Raw genomic sequence first — 14,853 nt, 5'->3', positions numbered from 1 at the left:
CAGTAGCTTCTAATCATTAGGTTTGAGTCACTAATCCAGGGTGAGTATAGTCCTGATGTTGGCTGTGCTACCTTTTGGATACAGGCAGTCCTCGGGTTACGAACGAGATCTGTTCCTAAGTCTGTCTTTTAAGTCGAATTTGTAGGGAAGTTGGAACAGGTACATAGGGTTCTTATTTAGCGTCAGTTAGTCAAATGTTTGCCTTAGTATATATTTTACCTTTCTATGCAGAGCTTTTCTTTTTCTCATCATAAATGGCCTTGTAGCAGCTGAGGCCCTTGGTAACTGTATGGTGAACTTTGGTGAACCTCTCTGTATTAAGATCTTGCTCCTCTAACTTTGCCATCCCTGCTTCCATGAGACGAAAGGCTAGGTCCCAATCTTCTTACTCAAATGTTATCATCACTGTATCCTTTAAAATTGTTCCGATCGTTGACTGACTGTAGCCTAACGCTTTTCCAATGACTGATGACATTTCTCCTCTTTCCGATCACTTTATTATTTCCACTTTATTTTCAATCGTAATATAGCAAGCACCTGTGGTATCACAGCCACGCAATAGAAAAGTTCAAACTCAAGCCATCAATCTACAGTCGACCACAGTAGAATTTGTCTTCTGCTGAGTGAACATGTAGGGGGCAGGCAGCAACTCTGGCCTGGATGCCACTCCCCACCGCCCCCGGTGGAGTGTACCAACTCCGTCGCCTCTCTCCTGGCAGCTGTAAACAGGTGACACTGCGGCTTGAAGCCTACTCCTCACATATACAAGGTGACAAGCACATATAGAATATCAGTAAAATACAGCCACCAGTATTTACAATCCACACCCTCAGTCCTTTGAAAGCCCAGAATTCTGCAGTCAACAACAATAGGTGCTAGCTATCCACTTTCTAAGCCTCTTATAATCTTGCACACCTCCATCATGCTACCTCTCATCCTTCTCTCCGTATAATAATCATCTACTTTGTTTCTATGACTAGGCCTCTCTGACGTTGGAGGAAAAGCAGCGTCTGGCTAAGGAGCAGGAACAGGCTCAGAAACTTCGCAACCAGCAGCCGCTTGCCCCAACAGCTGTCAAGGTTTCTGCTCCCAGCTCACAGGTACATCTTTGCAGAGCTGGTGTAACTCCACGAAGTCATTAGGGCCAGTGGCTGTGGCAGAGGAGACCAAACCTATAATTCTAGCATTATTCACCCTGATTTTTATTTGCCTCTTTTGTTTTACTTTGACAGCACAAGTTACCACTCTTGGAGCACTGCATAAAACGTGAGCATTGTAAGCATCGTAAATGTCATTTAGTCACAGGAGAAAATAGATTTCAGGCCTATTGTCACTTCCCAAATAAAATGTAGAACTGCTGGGAGTAATTGAAGTGAACTTGAAGAATGGGATTGAAAGGAATAGTAAATCAGCTGAATGTCATGGCATAGTAGACATGATGGTCTGAATGGGCTAATTCTGTCCCTGTGTCTTAAAGTCTTAATGTCATGGAGAAATTGAAGGGAAATGTGTGTAAGGAATATGTGGAATTAATAAGAAGTGGGGTAAAGTTTGTGTTCTATGAACAATTATTATTGACCAACAGAGATTATTGGGAGCTTTTGGGAGCAGACTTGTGAAATTTTTGTTTGGATATGTACTGTACCTGGGTAACGGCCACAGGAGGTGATTTACTAGAATAGCAGTGATGGGAGACTTCAGTTATGAGGATAAAGCGGAAGGAAATGCTGTTCTTCAGGGAGTGAAGAAGATTTAAGGTGACATTTAGTAAATGTTGGTAACTTGGTTTCTTATTGTCTGTTGTACTGAGCTACAGTAAAAAAATGCTTTGCATGCCATCTATACAGATCATTTCATCACATCAGTACATTGAGGTAGTACAAGGGAAAACGCTAACTGAGCACAGAGTAAAGTGTTACGATTACAGAAAAAGTGCAATGCAGGCAGGCAGTAAGGTGAAAAGCCATAATAAGGTAGGTTGTCAGGTCAAGGTCTTAATCTCATGCCATCTTAACATACAAGACAATAGTCTCATAACTGTGGGGCAGAAACTGTCCTTAAGCCTGGTAGTGTGTGCTTTCAGCCGTGCTTTCATTTTCTTGCATGCATTTACAAGAAAATAAAGGAATACAACAGAAATTCTGAAAAGCTCTTCATAAACAGACTGGCAAATAAGCAATGTGCAAAAGAAGACAAATTAGAGTTGCTGAGTCCTTGAAAGTGAGTCCGTAAGTTGTGGAATCAGTTCTGTGTTGAGCGAGTGAAGTTATTCACACTGGTTCGGGAATTTGGAGCCTGATGGTTGCGAGATAATAGATGTTCCTGTCCCTGGTGGTGTGGCACCTAAGAGCCCTGAGCCTCCTTCACAATGGTAGTAGCAAGGAGAGAGCATGGTCGAGATGATGAGGGTCCTTGTTGATGGCTGCTGCTTTCTTGGGGCAGTGCTCCTTGTAGATGTTCTCAGTGGAAGGAAGGACTTTTCCCAGATGGACTGAATGCCCTAATTGGTATCACCAGTATCTGGGAAGAGCTGGTTTGCAGTATCATAGGCACAGGACATCAGATAAGCATTCCCAAGAAAATCTAATTTAACGCACACTGTACGCAATTTACAACTATAATGCTGTTTTGAAGTGATTTCTGATAATGACCATTTAAACACAGAGCTTCTCTGTTCCATTTTCTGTTTACAGACAAAAGACCTGACGAGCAGTCTGTTGGAAAACATGACGTCCATGAACTCGTTCTCCATCAACTCATCCAGGCCAGGCTCTACACAGACTGCTTCTTCGAGCGGCTTTTCTGCCACCGGTCCAGCAAATAGCACCGTGGGGTTCACCAGACCCAGCACCAGTCTCAATGCCTTAGGGGGCACGAGCAACGGGGGAGTCTTCAGTTCCACCTCACCTTTCCAGTCCTCTTTCGCCATGGGGATGGGCAGCACAGGGCAGAATTTCTTCGCCACCCAAGGGAACTCCAGCATGAGCTGGATGCCCGTGTCGTCGTCTGCCAGTCTCCCAGCTTTTTCCGGCATGGGTTCTTTGAGCCAACCCTTGCGCGCTTCAGCACCACAGCCCAGCAAAGCCATGAACATGTCTGCTCTAGACAACCTGCTGGGCCCTCAGAAGAGCAAAGTCAGCATGAACCAGATGGCCCAGGTGTCGCAGATACACACGGCACCTCAAAACCAGTGGCTGAGCCAGTTAGTTCCTGCCCAGGGCTCTCCGGCTGCCAACAGCCCAATGGGAGGGCCACATCCAAGGGCCATGGGGCAGCCGGCATTCCCTGTGACCCCTCTACCGGCCAACCCATTCATGTCGCCCCAGAACTTCGCCCAGGCTGGCTTGCCCACGAACTCCACGCCGTCCAGCACGTCAGCCAATAACGACTTGAAGGACTTGTTCGGCTAGTAATTTCCCACCTTTGCTGCAAACATTTTACTTCATCCTCCTCCCCCCCCCCCCCTCACCCCACCCCCCTGGACAGAGACCAATTAAATATGTTTCAGTTCCATTTGGGTACTCTATGCTTTTATACAGAAGTTGTTCCATTTTCTTTGCTGCTGTGAAACCCACATGGCCTTACGCAATAAAAGCCACAAACTGCTTCGAAAACGTATCCCATGTGTCATAGGTGATCTTAAAGTTGTTCTTTAGCTGGGTGTTGCAGTGAGGAGGTTGTCCACCTTCTAAATTCCATCCAGTGAGATGCTGCCTATCTGGGACCAGTTCTGGAGCCTTACTTAATGAACAGTGATATTGTGCAATGTAATTTATTCCATGTCTTGTTCCACAGTTTCTGTTGAAATGGCAGTAATATTAATGTTACCACCTTGGCTTCTGATAAGTGAACCTACATTGCCTGGAGGACAGAGTGAGGTAATTTACAGTAACCATCTGATCTCTCCATCTCCTCATCCGGCAAGAAGAAACATGAGCCACCATATTCTTAAAATTCGCAGGAATATCTCTGATCAGCCAAGCCACGGTTCAGACCCAATGTGAATACTCTTGACACTAGCATTATGGCCTTTATGGATACTGAATTCCAAAGTAACTAAACAAAGAAACATTCCTTTTTTTTAGTTCTAAGATACTTGAGTGTCTTGAAATTGTCTTCGGGTCATTTTTAGGTATTCTGTTTGATTGTAATGGTTTGCTGATGATAAAATATATTGTGTGCATATTTTGGCTAAGTCTTTGTGATGAATTCTGCGAAAGTTCAAAATATACTTTGTCCTGGCATGGTGTTATTGTAAATCAGTTTTGCTGAATGCTGAATTACTTTAAAAAGACAGGAAATATTCTTCTACGCCATTTCAGATTATATGTATAGTGTTCAGCAACTTTAAATCACTTTATACTGTAACAGGAGAGGCTGGTATAGTTTTGGAAGTTAGAAAGTGAAAATACCAGATTAATTTAAGGAGAAAAAAAGCAACTTAAGATGTTTTAACATTAAAGATGAAGAAAAGCCAGCCAGCATGCTGTGTGTATGCAGATTTCTCGTGGGTGGGAGGGGAATGCAGAGTAAGACTGACATTGCAGCATCCTTGGCATTAATAGACAATAGGTGCAGAAGTAGACCATTCGCCCCTTCGAGCCTGCACCACCATTTTGAGATCATGGCTGATCAATTACTATCAATACCTGGTTCCTGCCTTGTCCCCATATCCCTTGATTCCCCTATCCATAAGATACATATCTAGTTCCTTCTTGAAAGCATCCAGAGAATTGGCCTCCACTACCTTCCGAGGCAGTGTATTCCAGACTCCCCCACAACTCTCTGGGAGAAGAAGTTTTTCTTAAATGACCTACCCCTTATTCTCAAACCATGCCCTCTGGTACTGGACTCTCCCAGCATCTGGAACATATTTCCTGCCTCTATCATGTCCAATCCCTTAGTAATCTTATATGTTTCAATCAGATCCCCTCTCAATCTCCTCAGTTCCAGCGTGTACAAGCCCAGTCTCTCTAACCTCTCTGCGTAAGACAGTCCAGACATCCCAGGAATTAACCTCGTGAATCTACGCTGCACTTCCTCTACAGCCAGGATGTCCTTCCTTAACCCTGGAGACCAAAACTGTACACAATACTCCAGGTGTGGTCTCACCAGGGCTCTGTACAAATGCAAGAGGATTTCCTTGCTCTTGTACTCAATTCCCTTTGTAATAAAGGCCAACATTCCATTAGCCTTCTTCACTGCCTGCTGCACTTGCTCATTCACCTTCAGTGACTGCTGAACAAGGACTCCTAGATCTCTTTGTATTTCTCCCTTACCCAACTCTACACCGTTCAGATAATAATCTGCCTTCCTGTTCTTACTCCCAAAGTGGATAACCTCACACTTATTCACATTAAACGCCATCTGCCAAGTATCTGCCCACTCACCCAGCCTATCCAAGTCACCCTGAATTCTCCTAACATCCTCATCAGGTCACACTGCCACCCAGCTTAGTATCATCAGCAAATTTGCTGATGTTATTTTTTATGCCTTCATCCAAATTGTTAACGTAAATGGTAAACATCTGTGGTACCAATACTGAGCCCTGTGGCACCCCACTAGTCACCACCTGCCATTCCAAGAAACACCCATTCACCGCTACCCTTTGCTTTCTATCTGCCAACCAGTTTTCTATCCATGTCAATGTCTTCCCCCCGATGCCCTGAGCTTTGATTTTACCCACCAATCTTCTATGTGGGACCTTATCAAATGCCTTCTGAAAATCGAGGTACACTACATCCACTGGATCTCCCCCGTCTAACTTCCTGGTTACATCCTCGAAAAACTCCCAACAGATTAGTCAAGCATGATTTACCCTTGGTAAATCCATGCTGGCTCGGCCCAATCCTATCAATGCTATCTAAATATGCCACTATTTCATCCTTAATAATGGACTCTAGCATCTTTCCCACCACTGATGTCAGGCTGACAGGTCGATAGTTCTCTGTTTTCTCCCTCCCTCTTTAAAAAGTGGGATAACATTAGCCATTCTCCAATCCTCAGGAACTGATCCTGAATCTAAGGAACATTGGAAAATGATTACCAATGCATCCGCAATTTCCAGGGCCACCTCCTTTAATACCCTAGGGTGCAGACCATCTGGACCTGGGGATTTGTCAGCCTTCAGTCCCATCAGTCTTCTCATCACCGTTTCCTTCCTAATGTCAATCTGTTTCATTTCCTCTGTTACCCTATGTCCTTGGCCCATCCATACATCTGGGAGATTGCTTGTGTCTTTCTTAGTGAAAACAGATCTAAAGTACTCATTAAATTCTTCTGCCATTTCTCTGTTTCCCATAATAATTTCACCCAATTCAAGGGCCCAACATTGTTCTTAACTATCTTCTTTCTCTTCACATACCTAAAAAAGCTTTTGCTATCTTCCTTTATATTCCTGGCTAGCTTGCGTTCGTACCTCATTTTTTCTCCCCGTATTTTCTTTTTAGTTAAGTTCCGTTGTTCCTTAAAAACTTCCCAATCATCTGTCCTCCCACTCACCTTAGCTCTATCATGTTTCCTTTTTTTTAATGCTATGCAATCTCTGACTTCCTTTGTCAACCACTGTGGCCCCTTTGAATCCTTCCTTCTCTGGGGGATGAATTGATTTTGCATCTTGTGCATTATTCCCAAGAATACCTGCCATTGCTGTTCCACTGTCTTTTCTGCTAAGCTGTCCGTCCAGTCAACTTTGGCCAGCTCCTCCCTCATGGCTCCATAGTTTCCCCTGTTCATCTGCAACACTGACACCTCCGAGCTGCCCTTATCCTTCTCAAATTGCAGATAAAAACTTATCATATTGTGATCACTACCTCCTAATGGCTGCTTTACTGCGAGATTGCTTATCAAATCCTGTTCATTACGTAACACTAAATCCAGAATAGTCTTGTCCCTGGTCGGCTCTCGTACAAGCTGTTCCAAGAATGCATCCCGTAGGTACTCTACAAACTCCCTATCCTGTGGTCCAGCACCAACCTGATTCTTCCAGTTCACCTGCATGTTGAAATCCCCCATAACTACTGCGACATTACCTTTGCCACATACCAATGTTAACTCCCTATTCAACTTGCACCCAATATCCATGCAACTGTTTGGTGGCCTGTAGACAACACCCATGTGGGTCCTCTTGCCCTTGCTGTTCCTCAGTTCTATCCACACAGATTCTACTTCCCCTGACCCTATGTCCCCCCTTGCAAAGGACTGAATCTCATTCCTCACCAACAGGGCCACCCCACCCCCTCTGCCCACATTTCTGTCCCTACAATAGCACGTATACCCTTGTACATTCATTTCCCAGGTCTGATCTCCCTGCAGCCATGTCTCCGTTATCCCAACAACATCATAGTTACCCATTCGCACCTGAGCTTCAAGCTCATCCGCCTTATCTCTGACACTTCGTGCATTCAGATATAGAATGCTGGTGGGTGTGGGGGGAGAGATTTCTTACTGGGCAAACTGGAAATGTGACTGTTGCAGGCAGACATATTATTGTCTGGAGAAAACATTCCCAGAAACACTGGCAGTCAGCATACTTTAAATCCATCCATGACCAGTCAGATGTTGATCTTGTGTAGATTGTGAATTTAAATTGGCTTATTATTGTCACATACTGAGATAGTGAAAAACCTGCTTTGCTTCCTCTGGTGCATGCCATCCATACAGATCATTTCATCACACTACTGTGCTGAGGTTGCATAAAGGAAAATAATAACAATGCAGAATAAAGTGTGACAGAGAAAATGCAGTGAAGGCAGACAATAAGGTGCCAGGCCGTAACGAGGTAGGTTGTGAGTTCTCGTTCAAGTTTATTATCATTCAACGATCAGATGTATACAGCCGAACAAAGCAACGTTCCTCTGGACTAAGGTGCACAACGTAGTATATATAACACACACACACTACCACAAATAAGTGATTTGGGAGATCAATAGGATCAATAAGTTGTCTTCTGAGTGAAACATTAAACTGAAGACCCACTTCAAGGTGTGAGGGATCATTTGGCACCATTCCGGAGAGGAGCAGACCTCTTCCATCCACTGTCAGTTTAGATCTCTGAACGCTCCATGAATGCAACTAACTCACTAATCTGTTGCATTACTTATTTATTGTAATTTATAATAGTTTTCTTATGCTCTGTACTGTCCTGCTGCCACAAAACAACAAATTCATTACAAATATCAGTGATAATAAACTTGATTCTGATTGGTTATTACCAAAATACCTTTCCCTAATGAACATGGAACACAACAACACAGTAGAGCCTCTATGACAACCCTTTAACCTACTCCAAGATCAAATAGTGTTCATAGTTTCATTGTCCATTCTGAATCTGATGGGTGGGGGGGGGGGAAGATACTGTTTCTTCAGATTCCTTTACCACCACCTCAATGGTAGCGATGAGGAGAAGGCATGTCCTGATGATGGGAATCTTCAATGATGAATGCCACCTTTTTGAGACATCGCCTTTTGAATGTGTCCTGGAAGCTGGGGAGCCTAATTCCCATGATGGAGCTGGCAGAGTTTACAACTTTCTGCAGTTTTTTCTGATCCTGTGCAGTGGCCCGACAATACCAAATGATGAAGCAACCAGTTAGAATGTTCTTCACAGTATATCTATAGAAATTTGCAAGTGTCCTTGGTAACATATGGTGTCTATAAAAAGTACTCACCCCACTCCCGGAAGTTTAATTTTTATTGTTTTACAACATTGAATCACAGTGCATTTGATTTGGCTTTTTTGATGCAGATCAAGAGAAAAAGACGTGTTAAAGTGAAAACAGATTTTCTACAAAGTGATCTAAATTAATTACAAATATAAAACAGAAAATAATTGATTGCATAAGTATTCACCCCCTTCAGGTCAGTATTTAGTAGAAATGCCTTCGGCAGCAATTACAGCCTTGAGTCTGTGGATGTCTCTATCAGCTTTGCATATTGCAATTTCTCCCCATTCTTCTTTACAAAACTGCTCAAGCTCTGTCAGATTGCATGGAGATCGTGAGTGAACAGCCCTTTTCCAGTGCAGCTACAAATTCTAAATTGGATTGAGGTCTGGAATCTGATGGCCACTCCAGGACATTACTTTTCTTGTTTTTATGCCATTCCTGTGTAGGTTTGACTTCATACTTGGGGTAATTGTCTTGTTGGAAAACAAATCTTCTCCCAAATGGCAGTTTTCAAGCAGAATACATCAGGTTTTGCTCCAGGATTTCCCTGTATTTTGCTGCATCAATTTTACCTTCAACCTGCTTTCCAGACCTGCTGCAGTGAAGCATCCCCACAGTATGACGCAGCTGCCACCATGCTTCACGGTAGGGATAGTGTATTTTTGATGATGTGCGATGTTTGGCGTTTAGTCTGATGGTCAAAAAACTCAGTTTTGGTTTCATCAGACCATAGAGTCTCCTTCCAGCTGACTTCAGAGTCTCAATGCCTTCTGTTAAACTCTAGCCAAGATTTCATGTGTTTTTTTTCCAACAGTGGCTTTCTCTTTGCCACTCTCCCACAAAGCTGTGACCAGTGAAGCACCCGGGTAACAGTTGTATGCACAGTCTCTCCCATCTCAGCCACTGAAGTTTGTAAATCCTCCAGAGTTGTCATAGGTCTCTTGGTGGCCTCCCTCACTACTCCCCTTCTTGCACAGTCACTCAGTTTTTGAGGACAGACTGCTCTAGGCAGATTTACAGCTGTGCCATATTCTTTCCATTTCTTGATGATTGATTTAACTGTACTCCAAGAGATATTCAGTGACTTAGAAATTTTCTTGTATCCATCTCCTGACTTGTGCTTTTCAATAACCTTTTTGTGAAACTGCTTGGAGTGTTCTCTTATTTTCATGGTGGAGTTTTTGCCAGGATACTGACTCACCATCAGTTAGACCTTCCAGAAACAGGTATATTTTTACTACAATCAATTGAAACACCTTGACTTCACACAGTGATCTCCATTTAACTAATGATGTGACTTCTAAAACCAATTGGCTGCACCAATGATGGTTTGGTGTGTCACATTAAAGGGGGTGAATAATTATGCAATTGATTATTTTGTGTTTTATATTGGTAATTAGATCACTTTGTAGAGATCTGTTTTCCCTTTGACACAAAAGTCTTTTTCTGTTGATCAGTATGTTTAAAAAAAAGCAAATTAAATCCACTGCGATTCAGTGTGATAAATCATGAAAGCTTACGGGTGGGGGGCTGAATTCTTTTTTTAGGCACTGTCCCAACTCTTAAAAGCTCCTAATAAAATACAACCACAGTCATGCCTTCTTTGTAATTACAGCTATATGTTGAGCCCAGGAAAGATCCTCAAAGATGTTGACACCCAGAACTTGAGAGTGCTCACCCTTTCCACTGCTAATCCATCCATGAGGACTACTGTGTGTCCCCTCCAAAGATGACTCCACACCTTTTTAAGCAATGAATTAAATCTTACTGAGTTGCCAACTTTCTTTTAGAACATAGAACATTACAGGCCCTTGATCTTTTAGCCATTCCAAGTGCAATCTAATATAGACATATGGATGAAAAAATAAGCGCTACCTATTGAATGTCCCTAATGTATCCACTTCTACCACCACTCTGTAAAATCCTGTCTTGACACTGCACTGTACTTCCCTCCAATCGCCTTAAAATTATGTTAGCCATTTCCCCCCTGAGAATACTGTATGGCTGTCCATTCTATTAATCCCTCTTATCATCTTGTACACCTCTCATCTTCCTTCGCTCCAAAGAGAAAAGCCCTACCTCGCTTAACCTCTCCTCATAAGACGTTCTCAAATCCAGGCATCATCCTGGTAAACCTTTATGTACAATAGTGTACTGCCAGACAATGCAGGATCTCTAGTGAAAGTCATGCTTCATTTGAACCTTTTGTCATTACTCATGACAAACATGTTAACCTTTTAAAATGGGGTTCATGTTAACCTTTGAAGAGCTATATATGCACAGTGGAGCATATTCTCTCTGCTTGTATCATGGCCTGTTATGAAAGCACTAATGCCCAAGAACAAAGGAAGCCTACAAGCAGTAGTGCACACAGACCAATCTATCATAAGCAAAGCCCTCTCCACCACTGAGCACATCTACAACGAGCACTGCCACAAAAAAGCAGCATCCATAATCAAGGATCCCCACCATCCAGGCCATGTTTTCTTCTCACTGCTGCCATTGGGAAGAAGGATCACGTTCAGAAATAGTTATTACACTTCAACCATCAGGCTCCTGAACCAGCGTGCCTAACCTCACTCACTCAACACCGAACATGCTGTACTCACTTTACAGGGACTCATATTCTCAGTATTTATTATTAATGTTATTATTTTTCCACGGCTTGTCTTCTTCTTCACATTGTTTTTGTTTGTTAGTCTTTGTGTGTAATCTTTCATTGATTCTGTTGAATTTCTGTTCTACTGTGAGTGTCTGCAATAAAATAAACCTGGGTAGTGTATGGTGACATATATGCACTTTGATAATAAATTTACTTTGAACTTTTGTCAGAACCCAAAATTGTTGGTGATGTACAAAGGAAAGAATGAAATGGAAATTTGTGCTGAGATGGGAAATTAAATAACAAAGGGGTAGCTATTGTTTGTGATATTGCCATAGAGCACTGCAGCACAAAAACTGGCTCTTTGGCTCATCTAGTCTATGCTGGCCTGTTTTACTGTCTCATCCCAGACTAGACCTGCGCCCAGACCAGTGGAAACGTTCCACTCTCATAGCCCCTCTGAATGATGAAGTTCCCCTCAATTTTCCCTTAAAATTTCACCTTTCATCCTTAACCTATGACCTCTGGTTCCAACTTCACCTAACCCCCAAAGGGTGATTATATAAAAGGGGGTTTCCTATCTATAAGACATATAAAACATAGGAGCAGAATTAGGCTATTTCTCTTAATGAGACAGCTCTGCTATTCCATCATGGCTGATTTATTATTCCTCTCAAGCCCATTCTCCCGCCTTATCACTGTAACATTTGACATCCTGACTAATCATGAACCTATCAACCTCTAGTTTAAATATACCCAACGACTTGGCCTCCACATCCACCTGTTTCAATGAATTCCACAGATCCACCACCCTATCACTACCAGGCAAGCCCCTTGATAATGGGGCAAAAAATATTTGCTCTCCCAGTGATGCATAACACACTGTGGCTCAATATACTAAAGCTATTGGGCTACTAAAGATAAAGATATTGATAAAAACATAGTATTTATTAACAGTGCACTTCACTATGGAAATATTTACTGACAGTATTAGGAGAGTTATCTTTTTACAGAATCAAATTTTACTTGACTGAACTAATAAACTTGCATCTGTTTTTTTTTGTCTCCATGTGCTCTCAATAATCAAGCCAGTACAATCAATAGAATTATTGAGTTGTGTAACTCATTTCCCCACCCTCTGACTAAAGAAATTCTGCTTCAGCTCGATTCTAAAGGGACGGACTTGTATTCTGAGGCTGTACTGGCCACTGTGCTACTCCTTTGATAACCCAACTTGGTTGAACTAATGCTTTGTACTACTGTATAACAAAGTTTATTTCTTTAAGATAGCTATAAAGACCAAAATCCCATTAGCCTTTGTGATTAATGTATTTACCTGCCCAAAGCTTTTGACAGTGTCGAGAACTGGTACCAAACCTCCATCTGCAGCCTCACTGGAAGTTTATACTATCATGGTATGATAGTGTTCTTCTGGAAGCAAGTGAAGACAAATTTCATTGTATCCTCCCATGTCCATGTGATAAATCTCGAATGGCAAATCTAAAAACTCATATTGGAGGACCATTCCAACCTGATAGCATGAACAGCTAATGTCTCCCCCTTTCTCTCTTGTTGCATTCCCCATTACCTCCCACCCCTTCTCACCTGCCTTCTGCATCCCTCCTCCTTACTTCCATAACCCACTAACATCTTATAACAGCTGCTACCTTCTTCAGCCCTTTACCTCTTTCACCTATCACCTCCCAGCTTCCTAACTTCATCCCCTCCCCATAAGGGAATAAGACAGAGGAGCAGAATTAGGCATTGGGCCATCGAGTCTTCTCTGACATTCCATAATGGCTGATTATTATCCCTCTTAACATAAGGATGCTCTTTATCAACTACAGCTCGGCATTCAATTCCATCACCCCCTCAAAATTAATCAATAAGTTCCAAGGCCTTGGCTTCAATACCTCCTTGTGCAATTGGATCCGGGATTTCCTCACTTGTAGACCCCAGTCATCTCAAACTGGCAATAACATCTCCTGCATGATCTCCATCTATACAGGTGCACCACAAGACTGTGTGCTTAGTCCACTGATCTATTCACTATGACTGTGTGGCTATGCAGGGCTCCAACGCTATATTCAAGTTTGCTGATGACACCACTGGTGTGGGCCGAATCAAAAGTGGTGATGAATCAGTATCTGGGGAGAGATTGAAAATCTGGCTGAATGGTGTCATAACAACAACCTCACACTCAGTGTCAGCAAGACCAAGGAACTGATTATAGATTGCGGGAGAGGGAAACCGGAGGTCCATGATCTAGTCCTCACCCGAGGATCAGATGTGGAGAAGGTCAACAACTTTAAATTCTAAGGTGTTACTATTTCAGAGGACCTGTCCTGCACCCAGCACTTAAGTGCAATTATGAAGAAAGCACAGTAGCACCTCTATTTCCTTAAGAGTTTGCAAAGATGTGGCATGACATCTAACATTTTGACAAAAGTATAGATGTGCAGTGGACAGTACATTGACTGGCTGCATCACAGCCTAGTATGAAAACACCAACGCCCTTGAATGAAAAATCCTATGAAAAGTAGTGGATATGGCCCAGTCCACCAACCATTTGCACATTTACATGAAAGGTGTTGCAGGTGTTATGTACCCCATAACTGGGTCACTTACCAGCAAAGACAGAGAGGTCCATTGAAGTCTGATGGTACTATTTTTAACAGTATTTATTGATAAAAATACACAAAAATAATATCAATGCAAACATACAGATAATATACGTCGTCAATACTAAATCTAAAAGCGCGGGTATAATAATAATCAATAAGGAATAGCTCTATCGTTGTCTAGGGGATAATGTATTGTCCAATGGAAATATAAAAGTCACTTTTGTTCATTCAAGCTGCAGCATTTTGGTTGGAGAGAAAGACGGGTTAAAACTTGCCCATTCCTTTTACGATGTCAATCCTTCGAGAGTCGTTGGGAGTTGATTTCCCTGTTGTTAGCTAAAAACCGTTCTTCCGTGGTAAAGGCACACCGATTCTGGGGCCAATGGAACCGGACGCACATGGCCTTCCCACTGGCTTTCGCTATTACAGGATCGCTAGCGTTTCTTCTGTTGCATCTGAGGGGCTGTTCCCACAGACCCTCTTTTATCCTGACTCACAGGGTCTCAGATGTCAATCAGGTTGGGATGATGCAATCCCTCCACCAACCAGCCCACTTTGCCTGAGGGCTTCCACGAAGCACAGTATTTTAATACACAATTCCGTCTCCAAGAGACAAAGGCTGTTTCCCGTAGCTTTATATCGCTGGGGGGGTCAAGACATTCCAAACGTCTCTCTCTCATTTCCTGGGTCTCCTGACCCAAATCAATAACGATCCTGCAATTCTCAAAAAGAAGGGGGCTGCAGGCGTAACACAGGAAAGCAGCATCCATCATCAGGGACCTCCACCATCCAGGACATGCTCTCTTCTCACTGCTGCCATCTGGAAGAAGCCTCAGGACTCATACCACCAGGTTCAGGAACAGTTACTGCATCCCAAAAGCAGATAACTTCACTTACCTCATCATTGAAATGTTCCCACAATCAATCATCTCACTTTTAAGGGCTCTTCATCTCATGTTCT

The 14,853-nt window shown here is 42.8% G+C and overlaps 1 protein-coding gene across 2 annotated transcripts in view; it reads left to right on the top strand.

The window, feature by feature from the left end:
* The window catches only part of scyl2 (SCY1 like pseudokinase 2), an 89,228-nt gene extending 85,043 nt beyond the window's left edge, over window positions 1–4,185 (top strand). For both annotated transcript variants that reach the window (XM_059977560.1, XM_059977561.1), the window contains 2 exons: window positions 981–1,100; window positions 2,694–4,185. In XM_059977560.1, coding sequence (XP_059833543.1) covers window positions 981–1,100; window positions 2,694–3,410 — 837 coding nt within the window. In that variant the 3' untranslated portion in view covers window positions 3,411–4,185. The remainder of the gene's footprint in view (window positions 1–980; window positions 1,101–2,693) is intronic.
* Window positions 4,186–14,853: the final 10,668 nt, after the last annotated feature.

The sequence above is a fragment of the Hypanus sabinus genome, chromosome 8, assembly GCF_030144855.1.
Source record: "Hypanus sabinus isolate sHypSab1 chromosome 8, sHypSab1.hap1, whole genome shotgun sequence".
Lineage (NCBI taxonomy): Eukaryota > Metazoa > Chordata > Chondrichthyes > Myliobatiformes > Dasyatidae > Hypanus > Hypanus sabinus.
The sequence above is the reverse complement of the archived record's forward strand: the minus strand, read 5'-3'. Positions and strand labels throughout refer to the sequence as shown.